The following is a 23,832-nucleotide window of genomic DNA, read 5'->3' as shown; positions in this document are numbered from 1 at the left end:
CAAGCAGCCCTTCAGCCTGCCGTCCTGCGCGGACTGATACAGGGACGAACAGACAGACAGACAGACAGACGGACACGCACCTTGCGCCCGTCCACGCCTGCCAGCGGTGAGGCCAGCGGCGAGGCGAGGGGCTGCGGCCCGCGGGTCTTGGGCGACATTTGGCGGGGCTCCTCTTCCCGCTCTCTCTCTGCAAAGCAACAAAATGTTATTTTATTTTTCAAACACTTAGAGTTGATTCGATTTTTAAATCATATCAATTCAAATGTATTTTAAAAACATATCAATTCAAATGTATTTTCAAAACATTTTTTTGTATCAAATTTAGTTAAACTTATTTTTTGTGCAATTTTGAAAAGGCACCACTTTAGAACAACATTTTATTATTTTTAAATTTTTCTCCACTGATTGGGATTTTGGGCGCGCCTCACCTGCCGGAGACACGGCCTGCTTGGCCAGGTTCCTCAGTGCCGCAGCGAAAGAGCGGCTGCCGCCGTTGGAGGGCTGCGACGTGGGCGGCTGCGTGCCCTGGCCGTGGCCCTGGCCCGCGTGCCCCGAGTGGCCTGTGGACGCGGCGCCGGCGTTGGCTGCCCCGGCACCGGGGCCGGGCCCTGGGACGGTGTGGCCGCCGGACATGGCCAGCGAGGAGGCGGTGCGGGGCTGCTTGGCGGGCGGCAGCACCGAGGCGGGCACGGGACTGCCGGGGTGCTTGGACGAGAGGCCTGCAACACATGGAGAGGACCGTCAGCGCGTCAGCGCGTCAGAAGGGTGAAGCGTGGGCCGGAAAACCAGTGGAAGCGGCCAAAATTCAAGACGCGTTTCGTGCTGCAAAGTCGCTAATTGGGACTCGAACCGAACGTGTGGCCCCACCAATGAATTGCTCTCCGAAAGAGGAACCCATTGGTGGGGTCACACGTTCGGTTCGAGCCCCATTTAGCGACTCTGGAGCTCAAAACGCGTCACGAGTCTTGTCTGCCTCCGCCCTCTGTGAAGCGCCTGCCACGTAGGCCACCCGACTCGGCACTGCAGGGAAGCACGCCGTGGTGCCTACACCGCAGGCGGACAGGCCGGCCAGCCGTCAGCCGGGCCGCCAGCGGGCTGCTCTTGATATGACACTGCGAGGGACGCCCGCCGAGGGTCGCTGTCTCTGTCCCTCTCGCACCCTCGCGGCCATGCGGCGAGCCCCGTCCCTGCGGCGACTCCTCGCAGTGGCGCGGCATGCCCGGCAGGCTCCCTGCCGTCCCTGCGGCGCGCGGCGCGCTTCCCCTCCGGATATTGACAAGTCGCTTTCAATGGCGGGGCGGTGACTCCCTCCCTCTCTCTGTCTCTCTCGCGCGACGCCCCAGCCACGAGAGCGAGAGAGAGACAGAGAAACAGGCTGCTGGAGGCAGAGGAGGAGGGAGATAGAGATCGCCTTGATAGTGGCAATGGCTCCCCGACCGCCGCTGCAGTCCCTCTCGCACTCGTGGGGCTTCCTGTGGAGGTGCGAGAGAGAGGCAGAGCGAGGAAAACGGAATCAGTCCGCGGGCAGCGTCCCGGATGAGTGGCTGCTCTGTGGCCGGCGGGCCGGAGTCAGCTTATCAGTCTGTCTCTCTCGCACTGATGCGGGACGCCCCACAAGTGCGACAGAGAGACTGCCTACTTGGGGGTGAATGGCGAAGGGAGAGACTGGAGTGCTGGACAGAAGGAAGTCTGGAGGGAGTTCGAAGTCAAGTCGGTTGACTTGACACCCGAATCGCGCAGTCAACGCGACTCCCGGTCCGGCACAAGCACGCCCTCCGGCCTGGCGGTGGCGTGTGGGGCCCGGCAGGGGAGGGACGAGGACCACGGCAAGGCAAAGGTAAGGGTGTGGAGGGGCGGGGTTGCGGGGTGGCCGAGGCCAGGGCGGCCGCGCCGTGTCCGAGCCAAGGTCCGACCGAACGGGGCAGAGGCCGCCAGAGGCCGGCGGACTGCGGGCGGCGCAGGGCGGCGAGGCCAGAGGTTAACGGCGCGGCACCACCCCGGCCATCCCTCAGAGCCGGGGCCCGGCCTCGGCCCGGGCAAACCGGTTCGACGGGACCCTCGGGGACGCGGAGGCGGCGGTGGAGAGAGAGAAAGAGGAGGAGAGGGAAAATGTGCTAAAAAGGAAAACGACGCGAGGGAGAACACGCACACACACACAAGCTAAATGGGCGGCCCACCCCACGCCCCTGCAGGTACAGTGTATAGCACGGCGTGCCGGCGTGCCAGAGAAACGCCAAGCCTCTCAGACAGCTCCCCGTCAAGGAGGGTGCGGCGGGGACCAACTGTCCCGCCCCGGGGTCCCTGCCCCGCCCCGCCGCCCCCGCGCCCCGGCGATCGATACAACCACCTCCGCGCTGCTCCGCCACCGCAACAGCGCTGCGTCTCTCTCTCTCTCTCTCTCTCTCTCTCTCTCCCGCCACGCCTCTCACAGTCGGCCAGAGCACTTCACGGCGCTACCCTGCGCGGGGTTGGCTCACCGCAGCCCGCCCCGCCCCGCCCGGGATTGGAGGGGGTGCTCAAATTTATGCCCGCAGCCTTATGCCGCGCCGGGGCGGGGCGGGCGGCGCGCGGCTCGTCACTTCACACCCCCGCCGCGGCACGCCACGCGGCGCCACGCCGGCAGATCCTGGAGCCGCACTGTGCTGGCACAGCCCCGCCGCACCGCCCGCCACTTGGAGGTGGCCAGAGATAAGGCTGGGGTGTTTCGGCGCACCGCGCGACACGACAAGCAGACAGACAGACGGCCGCCGTCAACGGGAAGAGATTGGCGAGCCCCTCCCCCTCCTCACGCTGGTGGTGAAGGGTGACTGGTGGGGAGCAATCCCGCTGCGACCAGAATGGCAATGAGGTGTTGGCGTGGCGGCCGAACAGCGTGCCCCGTCTCTCTCTCTCTCTTGCGCCCCAGGGGTGCGAGAGAGAGAGAGCGACCCCCCTCAGACGCGGCAGCCCGCCCCAGACGGCGCGAGGACGGGGCCGTCAACAAGCCACCAGGGGCTTTGGCTTTGGTCGCGATCAGCAGGCCGATTCGTTGTCTCGCTCACGCCCTGGCCCTGGCCCCGGCCCGTGAGTGTGAGCGGGACGTTGCCAACGCCCGAACCGCGGCCCGTTCACAAACCCAGGCCACGTACGCCGCTTGTTTTTTCGGGGCGAAATGCTCCCGGCGGGAAAATGCTCTTCAGCCGACGAAACGCATCTGCCTTCACGTTAGCGTTTTCCACCACACTGTGTGACCAATCGGTGGGCACGACTAACGGCGGCCATCCCGAAACAAGGCCGGCCACAGCGATCGACGCCGCCGACACGCGCCAGACTGATGCCTCCGTCTCTCTCGCACTCGTGGGGCGTCGCGTTTGGGTGCGAGAGAGACGGAGCGATGATAACGACTCTCAGTCTGCGGGGCGGCGTCACGCACGGCAACACGTAATGCACCAGGAGAACAACAAGAAAATCGGTCAGTGTAGCATTTGACAGTGGCGCTGCTCCACCTCCGCCAGTGCACCAGCACGGGCCAAAACGACCGAATTATTGACAGCCGCCTTCGAGGCACGATACACGACGTGATTCACGGGGCGGGCAAGTTCGGGCGCACTTGACATTGTCTGGGATTGAGCGAGACCATCATGCGGCCGTCTATTTGGGTCGCTCAGCCCTGCAGAGAGAGTGCGAGGGAGAGCGGGCGTCGGACATGCACGCATGGGGCGATCCATAAGGGTGCGAGAGAGACAGAGCGACGAAAGCACCACTGGCGCGCGGCGGAGGCAATGGGCGTGGCACCGCGGCATGCGAGCTGAATTTGTCATAGCCCGGCGTGGCGGTCTTGGCAGTCAGAGACGTCGGCCCGTCGGCACGGAGACGTCCTGCCCGTCTTGCATCGATCCGGGAGACATCCCAGCGGGCCGCGCCGCCGCGCCCGCCGCCAGACAGTCTCCGGCATCTCCAGAGATCCTCCGGGAATCCGGACCCCTTCCGGTAACGGGCGAGCAGACGGACAGGCAGAAAGGCACGCACACAGGCGATACGACCAGGGGTGGACTCCTCCTGCCGAAGGGGCGGCCGAGATAGCGGACCCCGGTCGTGAAGGTAGGAGAGAGAGAGAGGGAGAGAGAGAGAGGGAGAGAGAGAGAGGGAGAGAGAGAGAGAGAGGGAGAGAGAGAGAGAGAGAGAGAGAGAGAGAGAGAGAGCCGAAAGGGCAGCGCATCCCGGCCGAAGGGCGCAGGCCGCGGTCGAAAAAAAGAGCGAGTCAAGGAAACGGGCTCAGCGCGGCTCGCCGGGTCTGACCCGCTGAACTCGCAGTTTCCCCTCCGTCTTCCTGTTTCGGGGGTTTATTTTGGTAAAACTGCCCCGCAGCAGGCGTCGCGCTCTCTCTCTCGCACTCACGGGGCGTGGGGGAGCGAGAGAGACAGCGGCCGAGTCGGGCTGCAGCCGCGGCAGATGTCGCCCCGCACCGCCGTAATCCCTGGGGCCGCGCCGCCGCACCGCCCTTGGCTTGTTGTTGCTCGTGTCGAAAAAAAACGGTGGAAAAACCGCCGCCACTTACGGGGCGTGGGTTCGATTCCCCACGGGGGCGGTTCACTTTCCTGCTTCCCAGCGAGGCCTGTGGCCGCCTCTAGCCGCCTCTGGCACCGCCATCACCCCGGGGGGTCGAGGTGCGAGCACTGCGCTAACGGTGTAGCGGAGCCAGAGCCGCCTTCCGTAACCAGCCCCCTCCCCACGGCCACCGCCACCTGGCCTCAAGCCTGGCCTCCCTCACGGACATGACCCTCTCGCACGCACCCCTCCGAAGCGACCCGCGAGTGCGAGAGAGACAGAGCGACGCGTTCGGCCTTCCAGTGTGCCGGGCGACACCTCACGCGATTAACGGACTCGACGCGGACGAGATCACGGACACCGCCGACCGATTCCCACGACTTCCAAAATTACAATCTAGAAGAAAAAAAAGTACATCAAAATATTTTGAAATCATCGATATCATCTTGCTAAAACGTCCGCAACGAAAAATGACAACGACAAAAAATAATGGAAAATTTGTTCCACAGGCACCAGAGGCGGAGCGAAGGCCCTTTCGCAGTGCATCGTGCAGCCAGGAAGGGCAGGCAGAGCAGGCAGGGCAGGAAGGGCACACCTCCCTCCCTTCCGATGCTCCCAAATCGATTTTCGGGTGTAGGGCCTGGTCGGGCCGCGGCGACGGGGCGTGTCTTCGCGTGTCAGCGGTTTTCTCCGCCAAATCCGCCAAATCCCGCAGCCCGCCGAGCACGGCACCGCCTCGGCGTGCCATCGGAGGGGGACGTTGGGACGTTACAGCGTCGACGGGACAGCGCGCCACAAATTGCCACATTTCCGGAGGGGGAGGGGGCAGGGGGACTCCAGCCGCGACCCCCGCGTGTTGCTCGCCGCGACGCCGCGACGACGAGGGGCAGTCTCCCTCGCACCCCTGCGCGCCGGCCAATCAGCGCGACAGAGACAGAGCGATTCCTCGGAATCGGGCGGCTGGCTAGACAGTTCGTTGCTCCTACTATTGTGTAACGGGCCGGTGGCGACAAGCAGTGGCACGGCCTGGCTCGGCCTGGCACGGCGACGACGCGGACCTAGGGCAACGTGGGGGGAGACGGCGCGGCCGGCACGGCCAGGGCACGGCCAAGGGACGGGGGTCACGGTGGGGATGAAACGCGACCCGCCGGGGCTGGCGGTGCTGGCAGCGCTAGCGAGGGTCACCAAGAGGTCCCCGACGACCTTAACAGTGTGGCAGGAAGAGGCTCGGGGTGGACACGGCCGACCTGCGCGACAACCCCGTCGGCGACATCCACATACTCACCCATGGTGGCGTTGAAGTACAGTCCCCCGTACGCCGGGTGTCCGAGCGGCGACCCGAGCGGCGGGGGCGGCAGCGGGGGCGGGCCCAGGCCGCGGAACGCGTCCGAGCCCCCCGCCGCCCCCGAGTAGGCCCCGGCCAGGGCGGCGTGCGCGGGCGGCAGAGGCGACGGGGGCAGGCTGGCGTGCGCGCCGGGGGCGGGCGGGGGCGCCGCCACGCCGCGGAACTCCATGGGGGCGAAGGCGGGAGCCCCGGGGGGGCGGGCTGCGGCCGCTGGGGGGCGGGGCGTCCACGGGACTGTGCGGGCCGTCTTCACGCGTCGGACATGACACTCTGCAACCGCCAAGGCAGCGTCGCGCCGTCGTCAAGGGGTGCCTCGTGCCTCTCGAGCACCGCGACGGCACCCCGACGGCACCGCGACGACGGCACGCTGCCCGGGCTGCCCCTCCGCCAAGCCAGCCGGTGTTGCCGCCGGGCTCCTTCGGTCCGGCGTCGCGGCGCGTCGCCACCAGAAGGAAGCCCCGCGGCGCACACCGCCAGACGGCAAGGGGCGCGGCGCGTGGGTAGTGGGCGGACGGACGCAAGACGGACGGACGGACAGTGCGCATTCACTCTGTTCGATGTTCGCGCAGCCCAAAAACCTATAGAACCCCGCGACGCCTGCCGCACGGCACAGTGTGCGTGGCCCTGGGCCCTGTGCCCTTTCCGCGTCTGGCGGGGCGACGCGACGACGCATGCCGGGCACGCGCGGGCACGCCGGCGAGGGTGGCGGCCAGGACGGCGGTCATGGCGGCGCTCTAGCTATCTATCTATCGGGCTGGCCCGGCGGCCTGGCGGACTCAATGGCCGCTCGGCGCAGCTCAATGGCTGGGGCGGCCGGGCGAACACTCAACCCCGGCATCGAAGCGCGGATTCCCCTCCAAAATTTTAACAGGCATTCAATTTAACCCCCCGGGGGAGCCAAACGGTTGTCGTGACAGTGCCGTGACAGTCACGGCGCGGCGTGGGCGATCGGACTGCCTGCCTGGCGCTGCCTGGGCCAAGCGGCCGTGTCCGCGCAGGGCGTGCCGCTGTCGTCGCGAGGGGACCAACGCATCGGGCGGCACGCGAGCCGGGTCACGCTCTCTCTCTCTCTCGCGCACACCAGCGGGACGCCACAGGGGAGCGAGAGAGACAGACTGCTTGTAGTCGGAGGCTTTGCAGGCCGCGAGCCGAATCACGCGGTGCGTGACAATTGGACACGACCGACGACGCCCTTTCTCTCTCGCACACCATCGGGGCACCCCGCGAGGGCGAGAGAGAGACAGAGGAACGCCGCCGTCCAAAGGGTTGGAGGTTGCGTGCGTGCGTCTCTATGGCGTAGGCCTCGGCCGCCCCGCTAGCTGGCTATACATAGAGCGTATAGTAATTGCCACGACCTCCCCCCTACTCCTTCCTCTCTCCCTCCCTCCCTCCTCTCTCTCTCTCTCTCTCTCTCTCGCACGGAAGCGGTCGGGCGAGGGTGCAGCGTGCTTACGGCCCCCGTACACGGAGCACGCCGCCGCGCCGTACGTGAGCCACAAGAAAAACCCCGGCACTCATCGTGTGCTTCGCCTCCCCCCGCGCGCCGACGGAGACCTCCCGTCGCCCCTGCCTACACGGCAAAAGAGAGCCGCGCAGCCGAACGGAGCACCCAAAATCCGATTCGGAGCACCCCACACGTTTCAAAGGCGGGGTCCGATTTGAAGAAACGTACAACCCACACCATCAGCAATCAAAACATTAAATTTTTTTAGAAAATAGCAGAAGAAGTTGCTTTGACGCGATGCCTCGCCGGCAGTGCACTGTCCGGCGCGTTCCTCGCGCGCGTGCGCCCCACGCCCGTGACTGGCACGCCCGGTACGCCCGGAACGCCGGGAACGCCCGGCACGCGCCGCGAGCAAAAGGCCAGCCCCTGATGCGGCGCGACCCGGAACGCCTTCAGGGTCGGTATTTGAACCCCCGACCGGCGCAGCGGCAGCGAGGGAGCATCTCTCGCCGCGTTCCGCGACACCAGCGGGCCGGTGAGAGCGAGAGAGAGAGAGAGAGACGGGCGGAGAGGGGGAGGGGTGATTGACTTGTGTCGAGGGTGGCAGTGATCGATCAGTGACCGAGAGCAGAGAGAGAGAGAGAAAGGGGAGGGGGAGGCAGCACCGGGTGCAGTTCGCGCGCGGGTGTCGACAGGACGCCGTGCTGCCGCTCGTGGAGCCTCGAGACGCGAGGGACAAGACGGCAGTCGAAAACGGGAGCAAATCACACGGAAAACGCGGCCACGAGAGGTCGCTCTGTCTCTCTCGCACCCATGGGGCGCACCGCAGGGATGCGAGAGAGACAGCGCGGCAGCCCCCACCCCTCCGTCGGGCAGAGTAAACGCAAGGGTTGCAGCGCTGCATGCTGCGGGTGGCTTGCCAGGCTTGCCAGGCTTGCCGCCGCTTGACATGAGTGCCGGGGCGGGCCGGCGGCGGCGTCGCGGCGGTGGCCGCTGCGCGGTGGGGGAGCAGAGCGCAGAGCGCGCCTCCGTGTGGGCTGGCCGGAACCGCGGGTGACAAGTGACAGACCGCCACGCCGCCGGGCCGCCGCTTCCGCCACCACCGGACCGGCCCGCCGACGACGCCTACCCCAACGCCGGGGCGGCAAACGCGCGCTCCGCGAAGACCGTCCGTCCAAACAACGATCCGTCCGCATCCGTCCTTCCCTCAGTCCGTCCGCACACACTATCCAGGGGGCGTAGACGCGTACCAGTCGGCACACCACACTCACAGCTTCACTTCAACGGCCGGGCACGGCGCACACGGTTCGGCGCGGTGAGGCGCGGCGAGGCGCGGCAGGGACTCGGCGTCGCAGTCACCCCCACGGCGGACGCGCTCAAACTGGCGTGCAGCGCGCCGCCGAGCCGAGCCGAGCCGAGCCGCGCAGCCAGCCCCGCCAACCCCCAGCGCTGCCGCGTCCCGCCGCGTCCCGACGTCCCACCCCGCCGGCGCAGCGGCAGGCCGGCAAGGGGAGGGGAGGACATGCCGGCACTGCCAGGGGTGGGAGCGAGAGAGAGCGAGCGACGCACAGCGACGCCGGCCGGGTTAAGTCCGTTCGCGCCAAACGCGGCAAGCCGGAGCGACGCCGCGCCGCCCCGCCCTGCGGTCTGGTCCGCGGCCGGACCAGGTGCGACCCCGGGCGACCCCGCAAAGACCCCCAAGCGGCAGCCGGGCCCAGCCGACCTAGTGGCCAGACCACACCGCTTAGGCAAAAAGCCAATCAGAGCGATCGGGGCGTGGAGGGGCGAAGGGGGCGGGCCCACTTAGGGGCCGTGCATGTGCTGCGTCGACACCTTCCGCCCCACGGCCCCGCGTCAGAGCAGCGGTAGAGGAGAGACAACGCGGAGCCGGCGGAGCGAGGAGGCAGTGAAGTGGGAAAGAATGGAGAGGCAATGGAGTGACTCAGGGGAGGGGAGGCAAACAAATTAGCGCCTGCCTGCCTGCCTGCCTGCCTGGCCGCCCGGCCGGCCTGCAGGCAGCCTGCGGTCGGGTGGTCGGGTCGTGGGGTCGCCGTGTTCTGCCGCAGTCCAGCGGCCGGCCGCTCCACCCCGCCGCGCCCCGCCTGCCCTTTTGTCGCCCTTTGCCCCCAACCCCGCCCCGCGGCCGTGCGGCCACGGCGACGAGGACGCCGTCGGGATGCTCCCCTTTTCCGCGCCCCCGGACGAGGACGCGGCGGGACGCGGCCGAGGCCCCGGCCCTGGCGAGCAGCGCGCTCGTTCAGAACAGCGTCGCTCCTTCTCCCTCTCACGTGGGGGCGCGAGAGAGACAGCGACAGCCATTTCCCCCTCATTAGCATACATGAGGCGCTGTAGAGTCAGCAGGCACACTGTACCGCACGGCCACCAGTCCGTCCGTACCGCGCACACGCGCCTCTCGTCTCCCTCCCTCTCACTCGCACCCCTCCCTCCGCCCTCGGCGCCCTCCACTCGACGACGTCCACCCGGCCGTCTGTTGACTCAGTCCGTGCAGCGCGCGGCGCCGCCCATTTCATCACCCGGCATGCTCAGCATGCGCAGCATCGGACGCACCCAGCTTTACCGCCAGCTTTTACCCCAGCCAGAGCTTTCAAGGCGGCTTTCAAGCCCGCGGCCGACAGCGGTCTGCCTTCGAGTCCACTTTCGCGGTGTGCTTTCACTCCAGCTTTCGTGTGAAATTTCGCGCGGGCTTGCGCGTCAAGCTTCACACCCTGCCGGCCCCTGCTGCGGCGCAGCGGGCGGGGTGCGGCGGCGGGCCATTCTCCTTCCGACCGCTCCAGCAGCTCCCGCAGCCTCGCTCCAGCAGCGCCGCTCCAGCCATCCAGCGCCGACTCCAGCCAGACGGGCGGGCGGGGCGGACGGGGCGCGGCGGGGGAGAGGAAAATCAATGAGAGAGGGGTTGGCGGGAGGGGCGGGGCGGAGAGGGCGCTCTCATGCACAGATTAGGAGAGACAGCGAGAGATGCAGAGGGGGAGTGAGAAGGGATACGCCCCGAGTGGCACATGACGCCCACCCCTCGCGGCACGCAGCGGCACGGCACGGCGGAGGGATTTCAGCGCCAAACAAACAGACCAGGATCACGACGGCGACAGCGCCACGCCCAGGCGCCACCTAGGCACGAGAGGCATGCAGGCCCCCGGCGTGGCCAGAAGCAGGGCCCACCTTCACGGGGGCGGGGCGGGGCGGGGCGGGGCGGGGCGTCGTCGTCTCGTCTAAACTCGGCACGCCCGGCACCGAGTCCCTCTTCCTGCCTTATCGCGGCGGACCCTTCACTCACTCACTGGCGCTGGCTCTGCTCGCTTTGAGCGGCGAATCTCGATCTGAATGTGCGCCAACCGCCAACACGGCACCGCGACGCACCCTGCAAAACGCCCGCTAGGCAGAGCTTCCCGGCGGCCGAGGAAAAAAGTCAGCGGCGGAAAAATCCAGTCGGCAAACCGCGCAAAGTCACAGGCGAGGAGAAAGGGGAGGGAGGCGTCCACGTCCAAGTGGCTGGGCCGCAGGCCGCGGGGCGGAATGGAGAGATTATGGAGGCCACGGGGTGCGGCGGGGCCGGCAGGGCTGGCACGCCTGGCACGCCAGGCACGGAGGGCGAGATGCGTGCCTATCTCCCGGTTTGGGAGCCACGAACCAGAGCGCAGCGCTAGCGCCACAATGAGCTGAAGGGTGGCGGACCCGGCGGCAGAGGGGAGGTCGACGAGGACCGGCAGCGCAGGGCAGGCCAGGGCAGGCCAGGGCAGGCAGGCCACGCAGGCCGGGCTGGGGGCGGGAAGGGCGGGCCGCGACCCGCGGTCAACACTTAAGGCCCTCCCCGGCGGCGTGGCCGGCCCGGCCGCCAGCCCTCGCTGCAGGGACGCGCCGCCACGCCGCCCACGCCGCGCTCCGGGCGGCCCGGCCCCCGGCCCGCCTGTGTCCTGCCCAGTCGGTGTAAAATCGGCGCACAGGCCGCCGCACACGCTGCGTCGCCGAGTGGGGGAAGTCCCAAAGTACATAAATTGCGCCAGCCGCCATGTCGAGCGGTCGAGCGCCTTTCCAGATTTTCTGGGTAGACCGGAGGAGTCGCACCCCCTGTAGAGTCGCAGTAACCCAACCTCGTCACGTGGACGTCTTGAGGAAAAACTAGGATGAGACTCACCCTGGTGGTCTCCGAGAGCGAGTCCGGACTTCGGCTGCTTCCTGTCGGGCCCCGTGGGCGCGGTGGGCGCGGTGGGCGCGGAGGGCCCGGTGCCGGCGGCTTTGGGCGAGGGAAGGGGTTTCTTGACGGTGCGGCTGGTGGTTATGGATGGACACTGTTCAACAGAGGAGACAGACTATACAGTGCTGTGGCGCGCTGGAGCGCTGGCGCTGCGGAGACCGGAGGCGAGCGCATCGTCGCTACCCCGCGAGCGCCGCGCTCGCCAGCACCAGCCAGCACGGGGTAGCGACGTCCCAAGAGGCGCTGCTGTAGCCTTACCGATGACTTTTCGGTTCGTTCTCCGGACGGCAGTCTGGCGATGGAGGCGTCGGGCGAGTCTTCGGGCGGCGGCGGCTGCGTGATCCAGTTGTACTCCCGCTTCTCCACCGGCAGCCCCATCCGCTCGTACTGCAGGGACTGCGCGCGCAGAGACTCGTAGCAGTCCAGGCACACCACGGCGAAGTCCCCGTTCTCCAGCAGAAGGCGCTTGTCGGACCGCCGGTGGTCTTTCAAAAACGGAAAATCCTGCGAGAAAGCCAAGAGTGGGGTCCGTTAGCACCATTTGCATTTCTACAAAGCATAAAACGAGTCTTCTGAGGTCTTACTTTTACGGGTAGTGCTCGAACCCTCCGCCGGTAAGTGGCCACTCCACACACGTAGCAATAGTAGTCGTGCGTATTGTACTCCCGCTTGTCCACTGTTATCACCGCGCCCGAACTGCTGGCGGCAGCCTCATACCTGGAAACACACTTGAACGTTAGAATACTTTCCTCGCGCGGAAACGTGGTGTATGTCATGCATGCCACAGCACGGCGCCCCCTCACCTTTTCCACTGTGCCAGCAGGGAGTGGTAGCAGAAGGTGCAGACGAGCGCCGAGCCGTCGTCGCGCAGCTGCTCCGCGTTGGGCGGCGAGTGGTGGCTCAGCAGCAGCGGGAAGAACGGCGCGCTGGGGCCCTGTGACCGGCCGTACAGCACCCGGGCCAGCGTCAGCTCCGAGTGCAGGCCGCACAGGAAGCAGTAGATGGAGCTGCCCCCCGTGCCCGCCGTGGCCGGGGGCGTGGGGGTGGGGGTGCTGGAGGGCGGGGTAGGGGGCGCGGACCGGGGGTGCGGCGACGGGGACGAGGACCCGTTCCAGCAGCCTGCATTGCCGGGGACAGGGCTTGGCAAGTCGTACCTGGAACCCAAATCCAGCCACATGCTGTTACGAGAGAAACTTGGCTTGACGCCTGTCAGGATGAGACAACACAAACCTCCGCCTTTCCAGAGGGACTCTCTCTTGCTCCATGTTGTCCCACTGCCGAGCCAGGTGCCGATAGCAGCGCGTGCAGGCGAGCACTCGCCCGTGGGAATCCACTGATGTGTTGTCACTGCTTCGAACCACCTGAAAAGAGAAGCGTTCAAATATAGGAAAAAAAAGTCTCCACCAATATCTTGCAACAACAGGAGTGCACAAAAAAGTTGACTTACATTTCTTAAACATGGGAAATGCATTGCATGAGAATTCATGCCTTCGGCGCTTGTACACAACCATTCCAGGTGATTCCAGGGAAACAGGCCGGTGCACACGTAGCAGCGATAACTTTGCTGAGTACTTGTAGTCCCAATGGCTGGAGGTGGAGTTTCCTGTGGTCTTGACGATGGTCGAGGCTCAGGCCAGGAGGGAGGTTTCGGACTACCAGCTCCAGGAGAAGCTGTCAATCCCTGTTGATAAAAGAAATGGGAGTTTGATTCAATACAGCACATCAATTAAACAAAATCTGTGAAGAGAAGAAAACAACAAACCATTTGGTCAGAAGTTGGAGTTCTTCGCCTACTGCCACTTGCACTTGGAGGTCGACTTAATTCATAAGGCTTGAAACGTATGTCACTCCCAACCTGACTTCCACCAGCCAACCTGGCAGCCCCCGTATCACCGCCTAAACCACTTCCATGCATACTGCCCACGACACTGCCTTGTAGACCGCCTGCTAACCCACTGACCATGCTCGACGCATCACCTCCAAACACTTGTTGTTTTTGAGGAATTGACTTATAGCATATAGAACAGACCTGCAAACCCAAAGCATGAGATAATGAGAGAATGTTTTGGGATGAGTTCACAGTGAACAATGATCTAGTATATTAAAAGCCACTGTACCTGCACCATTCCTTGCGGTGATATGGGACTGGCTCCAGGAGGGGGTTTGAGGCTACATATGAAAGGGAAGTAGGGCTCCTTCTCTGCATTCGCGCAACAGTACAGCAGTCTTAGTGAAGAAGATGGGTACTCAAGAGCGCAAGTGTAACAAACAAACGTGGTGTTATCAAGGGCAGGGGCAGGCCTTTTGCGAAGAATGTAGTTCCGCTCATTGTGTGGTATTCTTTGAGCTGTTAGTGCATGCCATTGCTGAAGGAGATGCCGTTGACATTCTGCACATGCCTGAAAAAGCAAAAATAGTATGGTTTAGTAACTCAAATACACACCAAAATTCAAGATAATTGCACATAATGCAAATAATAAATACACATGAAACAACAACTCCGATGGGCATACCTGTACATGGCCAGCACTGTCCATTGGTCGAGATCTGCTGGGTCTTGGATGCATTATCAGACTTGGAAAGAAGGGCTTCTGTTCAACAGTTGAAGGGTGAGGTGGTACTTCTCCAGGTTTTGGAGTCTGTGGCTTTGCAGCAATGTGACTTAGAACCCCCTTCTTAAATTCATCACCACAGACATAACATACTTCTGTCATGGCGTTTTTGTCAGGCATACTCAGGTCCAAAATGTCCAAACCAAAAGAACTGGGGAGGCGAGCGAAGGGGCCTAAAAAGTTCAACAACAATTTCAATATTTAAGAGATGAAAAAAACCCACAATTCATAGATTTCTTGGCAGGGTCAAAATACAGTAGGGACAAAACCAATACTCACTTGAAACCGGTTGAGGTGTAGGCAATAAAGTTGGGGAATTTCGAGAAGTGTGTCTTAAATCTAAAGCCATATCTGCAGATAATGGACTTGCATTGTCCAATGATTGAGATGGCAAACCCGTAATAATTGGTAAACTAGCAGCTTTAGTGGTAGAAATGGAGGAAGTACGGCCTGGAATTTCTTCCCTGAACAACACAAATACAGTCAATGAGATGATTGAATAAGCAATGCTTCAGTTCAGAACAATGACCAGCTAATAACTTACCTAAATGTTGAAGGAGGTTGTGGATGATTTCCAGAAGGTGGTAACTCAGGATTAGAATTAGCAGCAGGTGTTGTTGCTTCTGTTGCAGGAATAGTGCTTGGAGTCATGGTTAAAGCAACAGACACCGGAGCAGAGTTGGGCTCATGGGTAAGCCCAAGCACTTGCGCGGCATATTCACCTTGCATGCCCATTTCCGCACCAGTATAAGGTCCATTATCACAGCGTTTCAACCAGTACAGTCGTCTTGCATGTGGCGTTTTATCACGTTCATGATTGTTCCACTGCTGCATTAACACTGAATAACAAAGGAAGCAGGACCGAACCTGTAACAAGAAAATAAAATAATTAATACTTGGCATTGGTCACTATGAGTTCATCATTTATTCCAGTTCGGTCCTGACATATTAAAGTAGAAATTGAAGTGAATCCAAAAGTGAAATACATACCACAGTGTCTGGCCGTGAATTGGAAAGATGTCTATAACCTGAAGGTGGCTCATGGCTCTCTAGAAATGGAAAGTATGGTTCGCTTGGGTTGCTTGGATTGGGTTTGACATTGAGCCAAAATTGCTCCTTATGCCCTACACTCCCGCATACAAAACAAATGCGAGATTGAGCTGCATCCGTAGCTACCCCACTCCCAACAGCACTTCCCACCACACTTGCCATGCCACTTGCATCCAAGCCCGCCTCATGTTTAATAAACATTCTATCCATTGGTGGTCCTCCGCTGCTCATGCAGGGGTCAGCAAACTTTCTCTCTCATTCTTGCCCAATTCATCTGTAACATAAAAATTAAGAGTAAAGTATCAGTACATTACAGTCATTTGCATTAAAATTGGTTTAAGGGTCACAAATATTGACAAGAAAATCAGATTTGAAACCAATCAAAATCTTTTAAAAGCCAAGGAAAAAGCAGCTTCCTTCATTCAAAATTGCCTAAGAAAACAGCAAGACGTTCACATTCTTAAGGGCAAATCACATAGAGTGTACTACAAAGATTGTAACAGGTTCATTTTGATGGTCTGACAAGGTGCTTTTACAGGAAACACAATTAGATACTGCATGTATCACATAAGAAGAAACAAGTGCATAACTACAATGGTATTTCTTGGAATTTCTGCCAGCCCCATTGCCAATTTTCTTTATATTGGGAGTCCTTTTAAACCAGTCCGAGAAAAATCCAATGTATATTAGTGTCACTTTTAAGAAATATTAGCCATGGAGATGGACCTGGTGTGGTTTAAATTCATAAAAATACTGCAAGACTGACTAATACAGTGCACAAAACTTAGACATAATTTTTTTTTTAAATTAAAAATTCTCATAAATAAATAAGGGCAGCCACAAGATAGAAGACACAAGATAAAAATAGAGCAACAATTTACATGCATCATTCAGTGTACAGGAACAAAGCCCAACGGAACAGTAGGGGAAGCAAATTTATAAGAGAGAAGTTATAACATCCTAGAAAAGTCATAGAAGCTCAAAACCCTGCCATGCAACGCAAATACTCCTACCACAAACAAATTTAGTTTCTTTCTTGAAAATCATGCTGTTGTACCACAAGACAGTTCCAGCAAATGTCATGGAGCAACAAAATAAAAAAATGCTTGTAAAAACAAAATACACCAGCTTTATCATCCCAAACAAAGATTGGCACACAGAAGCAGACAGCAGAAATGAATTAGATTGGACCAATTCATAAAATTCGTACCCACCTCCACTATTTAACCCTGAGCATGCCAATGCCAACAAGCCCACCCAAAGCACGTCCCCCATCGCTATCTCTCTCTTGACATTCTCTTCGGGGCCAAAGAAAAACTGCCACTTGCGCAGACAGCTTCATTCTTGATGCCATCATGCTTAGGAGGCGCATGAGCAGATCCCATTAACTTAAGGCTCTAGAAACTATTTTCTGTCCAGTTAGATTTAATATCAAATTGAATATAGAAGGATGGAATGCATCATGACAAATGCGTTAAGAATTGATAGCTCTTAGTATTGAATGAAATGCTTCCTCAAATGTTTAAAAATATATGATTATATTGACAGTTGATTAAGTCATTTTCATTTGAAATCTCTTGATTGAAGGAACAGATGACTCCTCTTCTGATGTTGTTTCCATCTGATGGAGTGCAAGGTAAAGCACTTGTTGAGGATATTAATGATCAGTCTTGATAGCAGTCATTAGGAAGTACATTGAACAAGTTCATGCCTCTGAGAATGTGGATCACAAGGACTTGGGCTCAAGATCCAAGTTAAAAAGATAATGCAGAGTGAACAGATGGTTTGATTATAGCATTTCAACTATACTAAAGTGAGTCAACATCAATCCAATTCAAAATGAATGAACCAGCCAGAGCCAAAGAACTAACCAGATGCTGTCACTCTAGAAAATTTAAATGTAGAATAATGTTAACTATAATCTTGTGAAATAATGAATTTAAGAGGTCGATGTGAAAGGGGACTGCTTGAAGATCTCGCTTAATTGAGCTAAAAACTGTGGAAAACATGACCACAAACACCAATGTTTACAGACCAGAGTCTCTTGTTGTCAAGACTCATAACCTAGCATTCGGGCTGCTATGACTTCAGAATATCAAAAGGACTGGTGCCATCAACGCATTTGCTGAGAGGTTCAGGGAATAATTGGTAAAGTAAGCCACAACGCACCGACGTAAGTCCAATTTAATCAATCGAGTTCCCTTAAATTAAATTGGTTGGCAAAGGAGAGCTTAATTAGGACACCATTCAGCAACTTGCCACAGGCCCAAACCAAGCACGGCAGCACGGCAGCCAAACCGCTATGTTCTCATGATGATAAACTAATTTCTGTGCCAGATAGCAAGTATTATAATAACGATCATGAAGGCCAGCCAAACTTTCTAAAGTTTCAGCCTATCCAAATTGCTCCACCTTCCATGCGACCCGCTGTCCGTTCAACATGCATTTCCGCTGAGTCTTCCGTTCGTACCCAAACTATGTGTTCACAAATTACCAGAGAAATGTGTAGCATTGCTTACTTTGAACTAAAAATACACATTGAGAGGTAACTTTCGTTTAGAAGCATGAAAACATATTGGTTGAGAACACAATAGGGCTATTAGCAACGCTGCGTGGCCATGATGAAACTCTGTTTTTTCCCACAATGCTCCACTTCTTCTTGCGATTGTTTGCTTTGAATGTTGTCAGCATCAGCCAGAGAAACAGTGTATTGTAACTTGTTTTTCTGAATTACTGTGCAAACATGGAGCTAGCAACTGTCGTTAGAAATTGAGGAAGATGCTTCTGAACTCAAATGTGTGAAAATTGTTGTCACTTTCGCCGTTTTGCCTATTCACAACACAAAAATCATAAATTCCCGCTAATTTTAAAAGTCTGTTGTACTGATTTTCTTGAAGGCAGCGCTGACGCGCCATATTCAAATTTGTTTCGCTCGGAATGGACAAAAGCGGTCCAGTTCACCCAATTGTCTTACTTATCAACCGGTAGATTAAAACGAATTGTTCGATAAATCAAACTTAAGTTATTCAAATTTCTTTCGATGTTAGGTTCCAGTTGCTTTCGATAAATCCACAGTAACCCAGTGACTGCTATTTACCCCGTTCACAAGACAACTAAAATGAAATAATAAGTCTAGCCTAATTTCATAAATACCAACCACTCAAACGACAAAGTCTGCGACGGACTTTATTCAAGGTCACAGATAAAAATAAACAAGGCCGGGGATATGGGTCGGGAAAGTCAAATCTCAAATCTCCCCCTGAAATCGTTAGCAGCAGCCACAGGGGTCAAGAAGATAACTCAAGTCGTTGCTGTCGTTGACCGTGGAAGAATCTCATTAGGCGCGTCCATTTAATCAGTACAATTTTTTGTGTCTGTTGGAAAAAAGAGTTTCTTTGTACGTCTTCCGAAGCACATAAACGCTCCTGTCGAGAGCAAGGGAGCAGTCTGAGTAGCCCAGTTGTTTCTGGTGGTAGTATCAACTGACCGTCGTCTGCTTGTGTAAGCTGAGGGGAATATAGACTGCAGCGTTTGCAGTCTACTTTTGTGATAAAAGGAAACTAGTGTGTCGTGTCTGCGCTTGTTCTCCGTGTTTCGTGACTCCCTATCCCCCGAAAATGCCTAATATTATTAACGAGATAAAGCTCGATTTCAAAGATGTTCTTTTGCGGCCCAAAAGGAGTACCCTCCAGAGCAGATCTGAGGTTCGTATGTGTCAATTAGCTACAGATTTAGCTGTCCTTATGTTGTTAAGATTATTGAATGTACTATTAGTTTGGTGCATTATTTTTATATGCACACGCTCATTTTCTTACTATGTCCTTTTCCTGTGAATGGCAGCACCCATAATTAACCTTGACTAATTGCATTCCCTTGTACCCTTCAAATTTGTTTTAGGTTGACCTGTTCCGCAATATTACTTTTAGAAACTCTAAACAAACTTACAAAGGAATCCCTGTGATTGCTTCCAATATGGATACGATTGGAACCTTTGAAATGGCTGTTGTCCTTGCCAAGGTACTGTTACTTTGTTGTCTCTTCAATTGTTGTTGTTTACCTCAAAGTTTATGTTAATTTAACGTGTTCTATTCTCTCTATGTTATCAGCATGGACTTTTCACAACCATCCACAAGTATTACTCTCCTGAAGAATGGCAAAAATTTGCCGAAAATCATCCCAGCAGTCTTCCCCATGTTGCTGCATCTTCGGGTGTAGGCCAAGCTGACTTTGAGCGGTTGTCTGCTATCCTCAATACAAACCCTGGAGTCAGATTTATCTGTTTAGATGTTGCAAACGGTTACACCCAACACTTTGTTGAGTTTGTACGGAAAGTTCGTAACAGCTTCCCTCACCACACCATCATTGTAAGTCATTTATAACTCATGATTGTCACCTGTCAATTTTCACTCTTTTATCTGTAGCTTCCTTTATTCCTAGGCTGGCAATGTAGTTACTGGTGAAATGGTAGAAGAACTCATACTCTCTGGAGCTGATATCGTCAAAGTTGGAATTGGCCCAGGCTCTGTCTGTACCACCCGTCTCAAAACTGGTGTTGGGTACCCTCAACTCAGCGCCGTTTTGGAATGTGCTGATGCTGCCCATGGCCTTGGTGGCCATATTATATCTGTAAGTCTGTGACCCCATGATTTGACCGGTGACTTGATGAGGAAGGTTGTTTTGTGCGTTATGCCTTCCTTGCACATTGCTGGGGTCATTTGCTAAAGTCTGATTGAATGGATTTTGTAGGATGGAGGCTGCACTTGTCCGGGAGATGTTGCCAAAGCATTTGGTGCTGGAGCTGATTTTGTTATGCTTGGAGGAATGCTTGCTGGCCATGATCAATGTGGTGGTGAGGTCATAACAAAACCAGACGGGAAGCAGTACAAGTGCTTCTATGGCATGTCATCTGATACAGCCATGAAAAAACATGCTGGTGGTGTGGCTGACTACAGGTACAGTATATTTTGTCTCTGCTTTCATTTTTTATATTCTTGGAGTTTTAATTTAAGTTTCATGTTCTTAGGTCTGCTGAGGGCAAGACTGTTCAGGTCCCCTACAGAGGAGATGTTGAATGTACTGTCCTAGATGTTCTGGGGGGACTGCGATCTGCATGCACTTACACTGGTGCAGCAGAGCTCAGGGAATTGTCAAAGCGCGCTACATTCATTCGTTGTACTCAGCAAGTCAACAATGTATACTCCAATTTAGGTTGATTTTAAATTGGCTTATTCTTCCTTATTCTTTTGGGTGAGCGTGTTTTCAGTTTATCATGAAAGCACCTGCCTCCCTAAGTGTCACCATGGCGCACAATTATTTTTTTGGTCGGTATCTTAAGCTTTTTATTTAGTGTGACAAGTTGAAAGTTAATGAGAAATTTTATTTTTATGTTAGCTTGGGTTTGTGGATGTCATCATATATTACCAAATCTAGTCTTGTTGGAGCTTATGGCTTTGTCCTAAACAGAGAAAATATTTATAAAAAGATAAATGCAATGTTTTCAGCATACCAAAGAGATTTATTTACTGGGATGACATAAGCAAAGCTTGTTTTGAAAATATTACCAAGTACTTAACATTTTTCAAACTATTTGGTTAGTGCTGTGAATGTTTTATTTTATGATAAAAGACATAGTGTTTCTACACATTCTTTTTCTGTTTTGTCTGTGAATCTCAAATTGGTCCACTGCTTGTAGGCGTTCCTGTTCGTGTTCAAGTATATTTCATGTACTAGTATGTAATACTTGTACTTTTAACAAACATTAATGTATTTGTACAACACCAAGATATTGAGTTAGTCTGTTTAGATTTTGAAGTTTTCTAATGACTTCTTGATGTTATTGTTTTTCCTTGTTTTGAATTTGTGTTGAGCTTACTTAAAGTATTACTAGGAGTTAAGAAACTTTATTTTAGTTAAAATTTGTAGGGACAGCCCAGCATTTGTGCCAATAAGTCATTTGGATGTAATGGATGAAATCTCTTTACTTGGACCTATGGCTAAGTTGAGTTGGTGTCAGCTTACTTACTACTATTTTACATTACTTTGGTTTCTTTACAAAATTTCACTAAGTCCCTCATGGTTTTAAATCTAGTCTCATGTCAACGAACAAAACTAATAAAGGGACTTCGGGAAGAAAGAGTGCCTTTTAAGCCACTCGGCATTTAAACATTCAGGGGTTTCTGTTATCCACTCATACATAGAATTTGTACTCTTTGCTAAATTGATTCTTTTTGTTACTGTTGTTCATTTATCACATTCTGATGTCATCTTATAGAAGATTGTGCAAGTGTTAGCTTGAATTGTTGTGAACTTCTGTAATATAAACTATCAACAGCAGGAAGGGTCAGTAGCTAGTTATTGGTAATGTCAACTAGCAGGACCAAGCTGGACTGAAACATTCACAATATTATTAATTATTGTATTGTAAGGTGGTTTTAGGCCTAAGGACCAGCCTGGTTGCCCATTTCTGTGATAAGTTGTTCGTGGCTAGTCTGGCAGGGTACACTTCATATTTCTGTGATCTTATATGTTTAAAGTGTAGTTTTTTCTTGTCTGAAGATGATCTTGAGGTTTTGTGCATTAGTCCCATCCAAATGCAAGGTTACCACTCAATTTGTTTACTAACGACCAGTCGCGTAGCTTCCAGGTTTACTTGGATTTAGAGCAGAAGTTCAACTTTTGTTATTGAAAAAGAATAGAAAATTTCCCAACAGTCCCACGGGGTGGTCGTTTTGATCTGCACGTAGCTCAAATTTAATGTGACCTGTAGTACAGTAGATTTGGGGGCTTTCATAACGGTCCCCACTCCAATGCTCATGTCAGTAGCAGCTATGAGCCAGACTTATAGTCTACAGTATTCAGCCGTCCACTTCTGTACTATTCCACAGCCGTTCTTTGAGAGCCTCGATTTCATCCCTATTTGAAGCTCTGAAGAAGATTGACAAGACATTCAACTTGTCAGGTAACCAGGGTTGCTACATCAAATTGTGTACTTTCTAAAATAAAAGATACTGTGAACTAATTAAATTTTACTTCTTAATTTCATGAAGTTATAAAGAGTAAGCGGGTACTGCCACATACACCTCAGAATTTGACAAAGTATGAACACTTTATAAATTTGACTTGTGTCGATGATTGACCAGGACTAATGAACACTTACATACTGAAAATTTTAGTCAAGTATTTATTATTCTATGTACAAAATAAAATAGAAGGACCAGACTAAGGTCTTAAGAGAAACCTAAAGTAATTATTATAAAAAATAAGGATTAAACACTAAAAAATGACATGGAAGAAAACCAATTAACACCAACATTTAGAAGTCTTTAAGATATAAATCAAGTAAACTCGAACATGCGCAATCTATGGCAACTATAGATGATGTCACAATAGTCTCGATTAACAACGTCTTAAATACTAGCAGTAACACCCTTCTCATCATCAGCAGCAGGTGAGTGCCAGGTGAGCCTCTCTTCGTAGAACCTAATCACAATCTGGGGGCAGGTTTCATTGGCCTGTTTGGCTGGCACGAGGTCCGCTTCATCGGTCCCCTTCCACTTCATGAGGAACATGAGCTGCCCACTGGAGTCGGTGGCGCCGATGATCTTCTCCGGTTCCAGGCCCCTGCCGAATCCTTGGGGCTTGTTGTCGTCGCCCAGAGTCTTCCGCTTCGCCTTCTTGTCATCGTCTTTGGTTTTCCGATCTTCCTTCTCGGGCTTATCCACCTTTTTCTTCTTGGCTAAAGGCGTGTCGAGGCTGTCTTCAACCGGCTTCTTCTTCTCCTCGTCTTTGGTGCGACTTTTGCGGTTTGCTTTCTTGTCCTCTTCCTTCTTGTTGCGCCGCTTAAGCTCAAATGCCTCGATTAAATCCGGGCAGTCTAAATTTTCTTCAGGTTCCCAGGTATTGTCATCATGGGAATAACCTTTCCACTTAAGGTAATACTCAACTTTGCCATTCTTGTCGCGTCGGTCCAGGACCTCTTCCACGGAGTATTCTTCCTCCTCGGGATCCGAATCCTGGTCGTTGCGGGCGTCCTTTTCTGATTTCTTTGACATTTTGTTGGATTTGGCACAGCGAACTCAGCGAATTCGTCGAAAGATGCAGGATCCGGCGCGCACAACCACAAGACTTCTCCAGCAATGGCGATGGCGACGGACGCGAGGCGACGGCGCGAACGGTGTTGCTTTTTTAATCGACCGTCAACTGTTCGCTCTTCGACGCCAACACCATTTCGACAGGGCGGTGGCTCCGGGAGAGCCACCCTTCCGACGAGACCGCCAGGTTTTAATTTGAAATAGTTTGAAATGCCCTGCGATTCTAAAGAGCAAAGAAACGAACTAAATCTCGTTTGAAACTTTTTTTGCGATGGAATCTCTGGTTTAATCTCCAACAGGGCGTAGTTTTACCAAGCTTCTTTATTGTTGGTTGTGTGGCTCCCTGGAGTCCAAAATTTAATAACATTTGGGTATTCTTACTTTTCTTTTTCTTGATCCCCGACCACTTTTTGTTGTTTGTTTGTGTTTGCTGCGACCTGTCAAAGCAAATTCACAAGAAAATAAACAACAAAGGGGAGGCAAAATATTTTTGGCCACTCATTCCCCGAAATACAGTAGTAAGACCCCTTATTTGAGTGCAATGTCAATACCTA

General features: G+C 55.0%; 3 protein-coding genes across 3 annotated transcripts; 1 reads left to right on the top strand and 2 right to left on the bottom strand.

Annotated features, from left to right (window-relative positions):
* Positions 1 to 210: 210 nt before the first annotated feature.
* LOC117654424 lies at positions 211 to 17,860 on the bottom strand. Its single transcript, XM_034401048.1, has 15 exons — positions 17,708 to 17,860; positions 15,129 to 15,462; positions 14,683 to 15,005; positions 14,418 to 14,602; positions 14,040 to 14,311; positions 13,644 to 13,925; positions 13,289 to 13,555; positions 12,974 to 13,207; positions 12,757 to 12,887; positions 12,330 to 12,680; positions 12,111 to 12,243; positions 11,785 to 12,030; positions 11,467 to 11,620; positions 429 to 719; positions 211 to 224 (listed from the first exon to the last, which is right to left on the bottom strand). Exons 2-15 carry the CDS (start codon positions 15,417 to 15,419, stop codon positions 211 to 213), a joined length of 3,174 nt encoding a protein of 1,057 aa, XP_034256939.1. The 5' UTR covers positions 15,420 to 15,462; positions 17,708 to 17,860.
* Positions 17,861 to 18,475: 615 nt separating this feature from the next.
* LOC117654509 (GMP reductase 1-like) lies at positions 18,476 to 22,206 on the top strand. The gene is made up of 6 exons (XM_034401180.1): positions 18,476 to 18,892; positions 19,086 to 19,205; positions 19,295 to 19,552; positions 19,626 to 19,814; positions 19,935 to 20,140; positions 20,212 to 22,206. Exons 1-6 carry the CDS (start codon positions 18,806 to 18,808, stop codon positions 20,399 to 20,401), a joined length of 1,050 nt encoding a protein of 349 aa, XP_034257071.1. The 5' UTR covers positions 18,476 to 18,805; the 3' UTR covers positions 20,402 to 22,206.
* Positions 22,207 to 22,348: 142 nt separating this feature from the next.
* LOC117654511 (chromobox protein homolog 1-like) lies at positions 22,349 to 23,384 on the bottom strand. Its single transcript, XM_034401183.1, has one exon. It carries the CDS (start codon positions 23,237 to 23,239, stop codon positions 22,595 to 22,597), a length of 645 nt encoding a protein of 214 aa, XP_034257074.1. The 5' UTR covers positions 23,240 to 23,384; the 3' UTR covers positions 22,349 to 22,594.
* Between the last annotated feature and the right edge of the window lie 448 nt (positions 23,385 to 23,832).

This window comes from Thrips palmi, unplaced genomic scaffold (genome assembly GCF_012932325.1).
Source record: "Thrips palmi isolate BJ-2018 unplaced genomic scaffold, TpBJ-2018v1 HiC_scaffold_10, whole genome shotgun sequence".
NCBI classification, from domain to species: Eukaryota; Metazoa; Arthropoda; class Insecta; order Thysanoptera; family Thripidae; genus Thrips; species Thrips palmi.
Note: the sequence above shows the minus strand (reverse complement) of the source record. Positions and strands in the feature narration are given on the sequence as shown.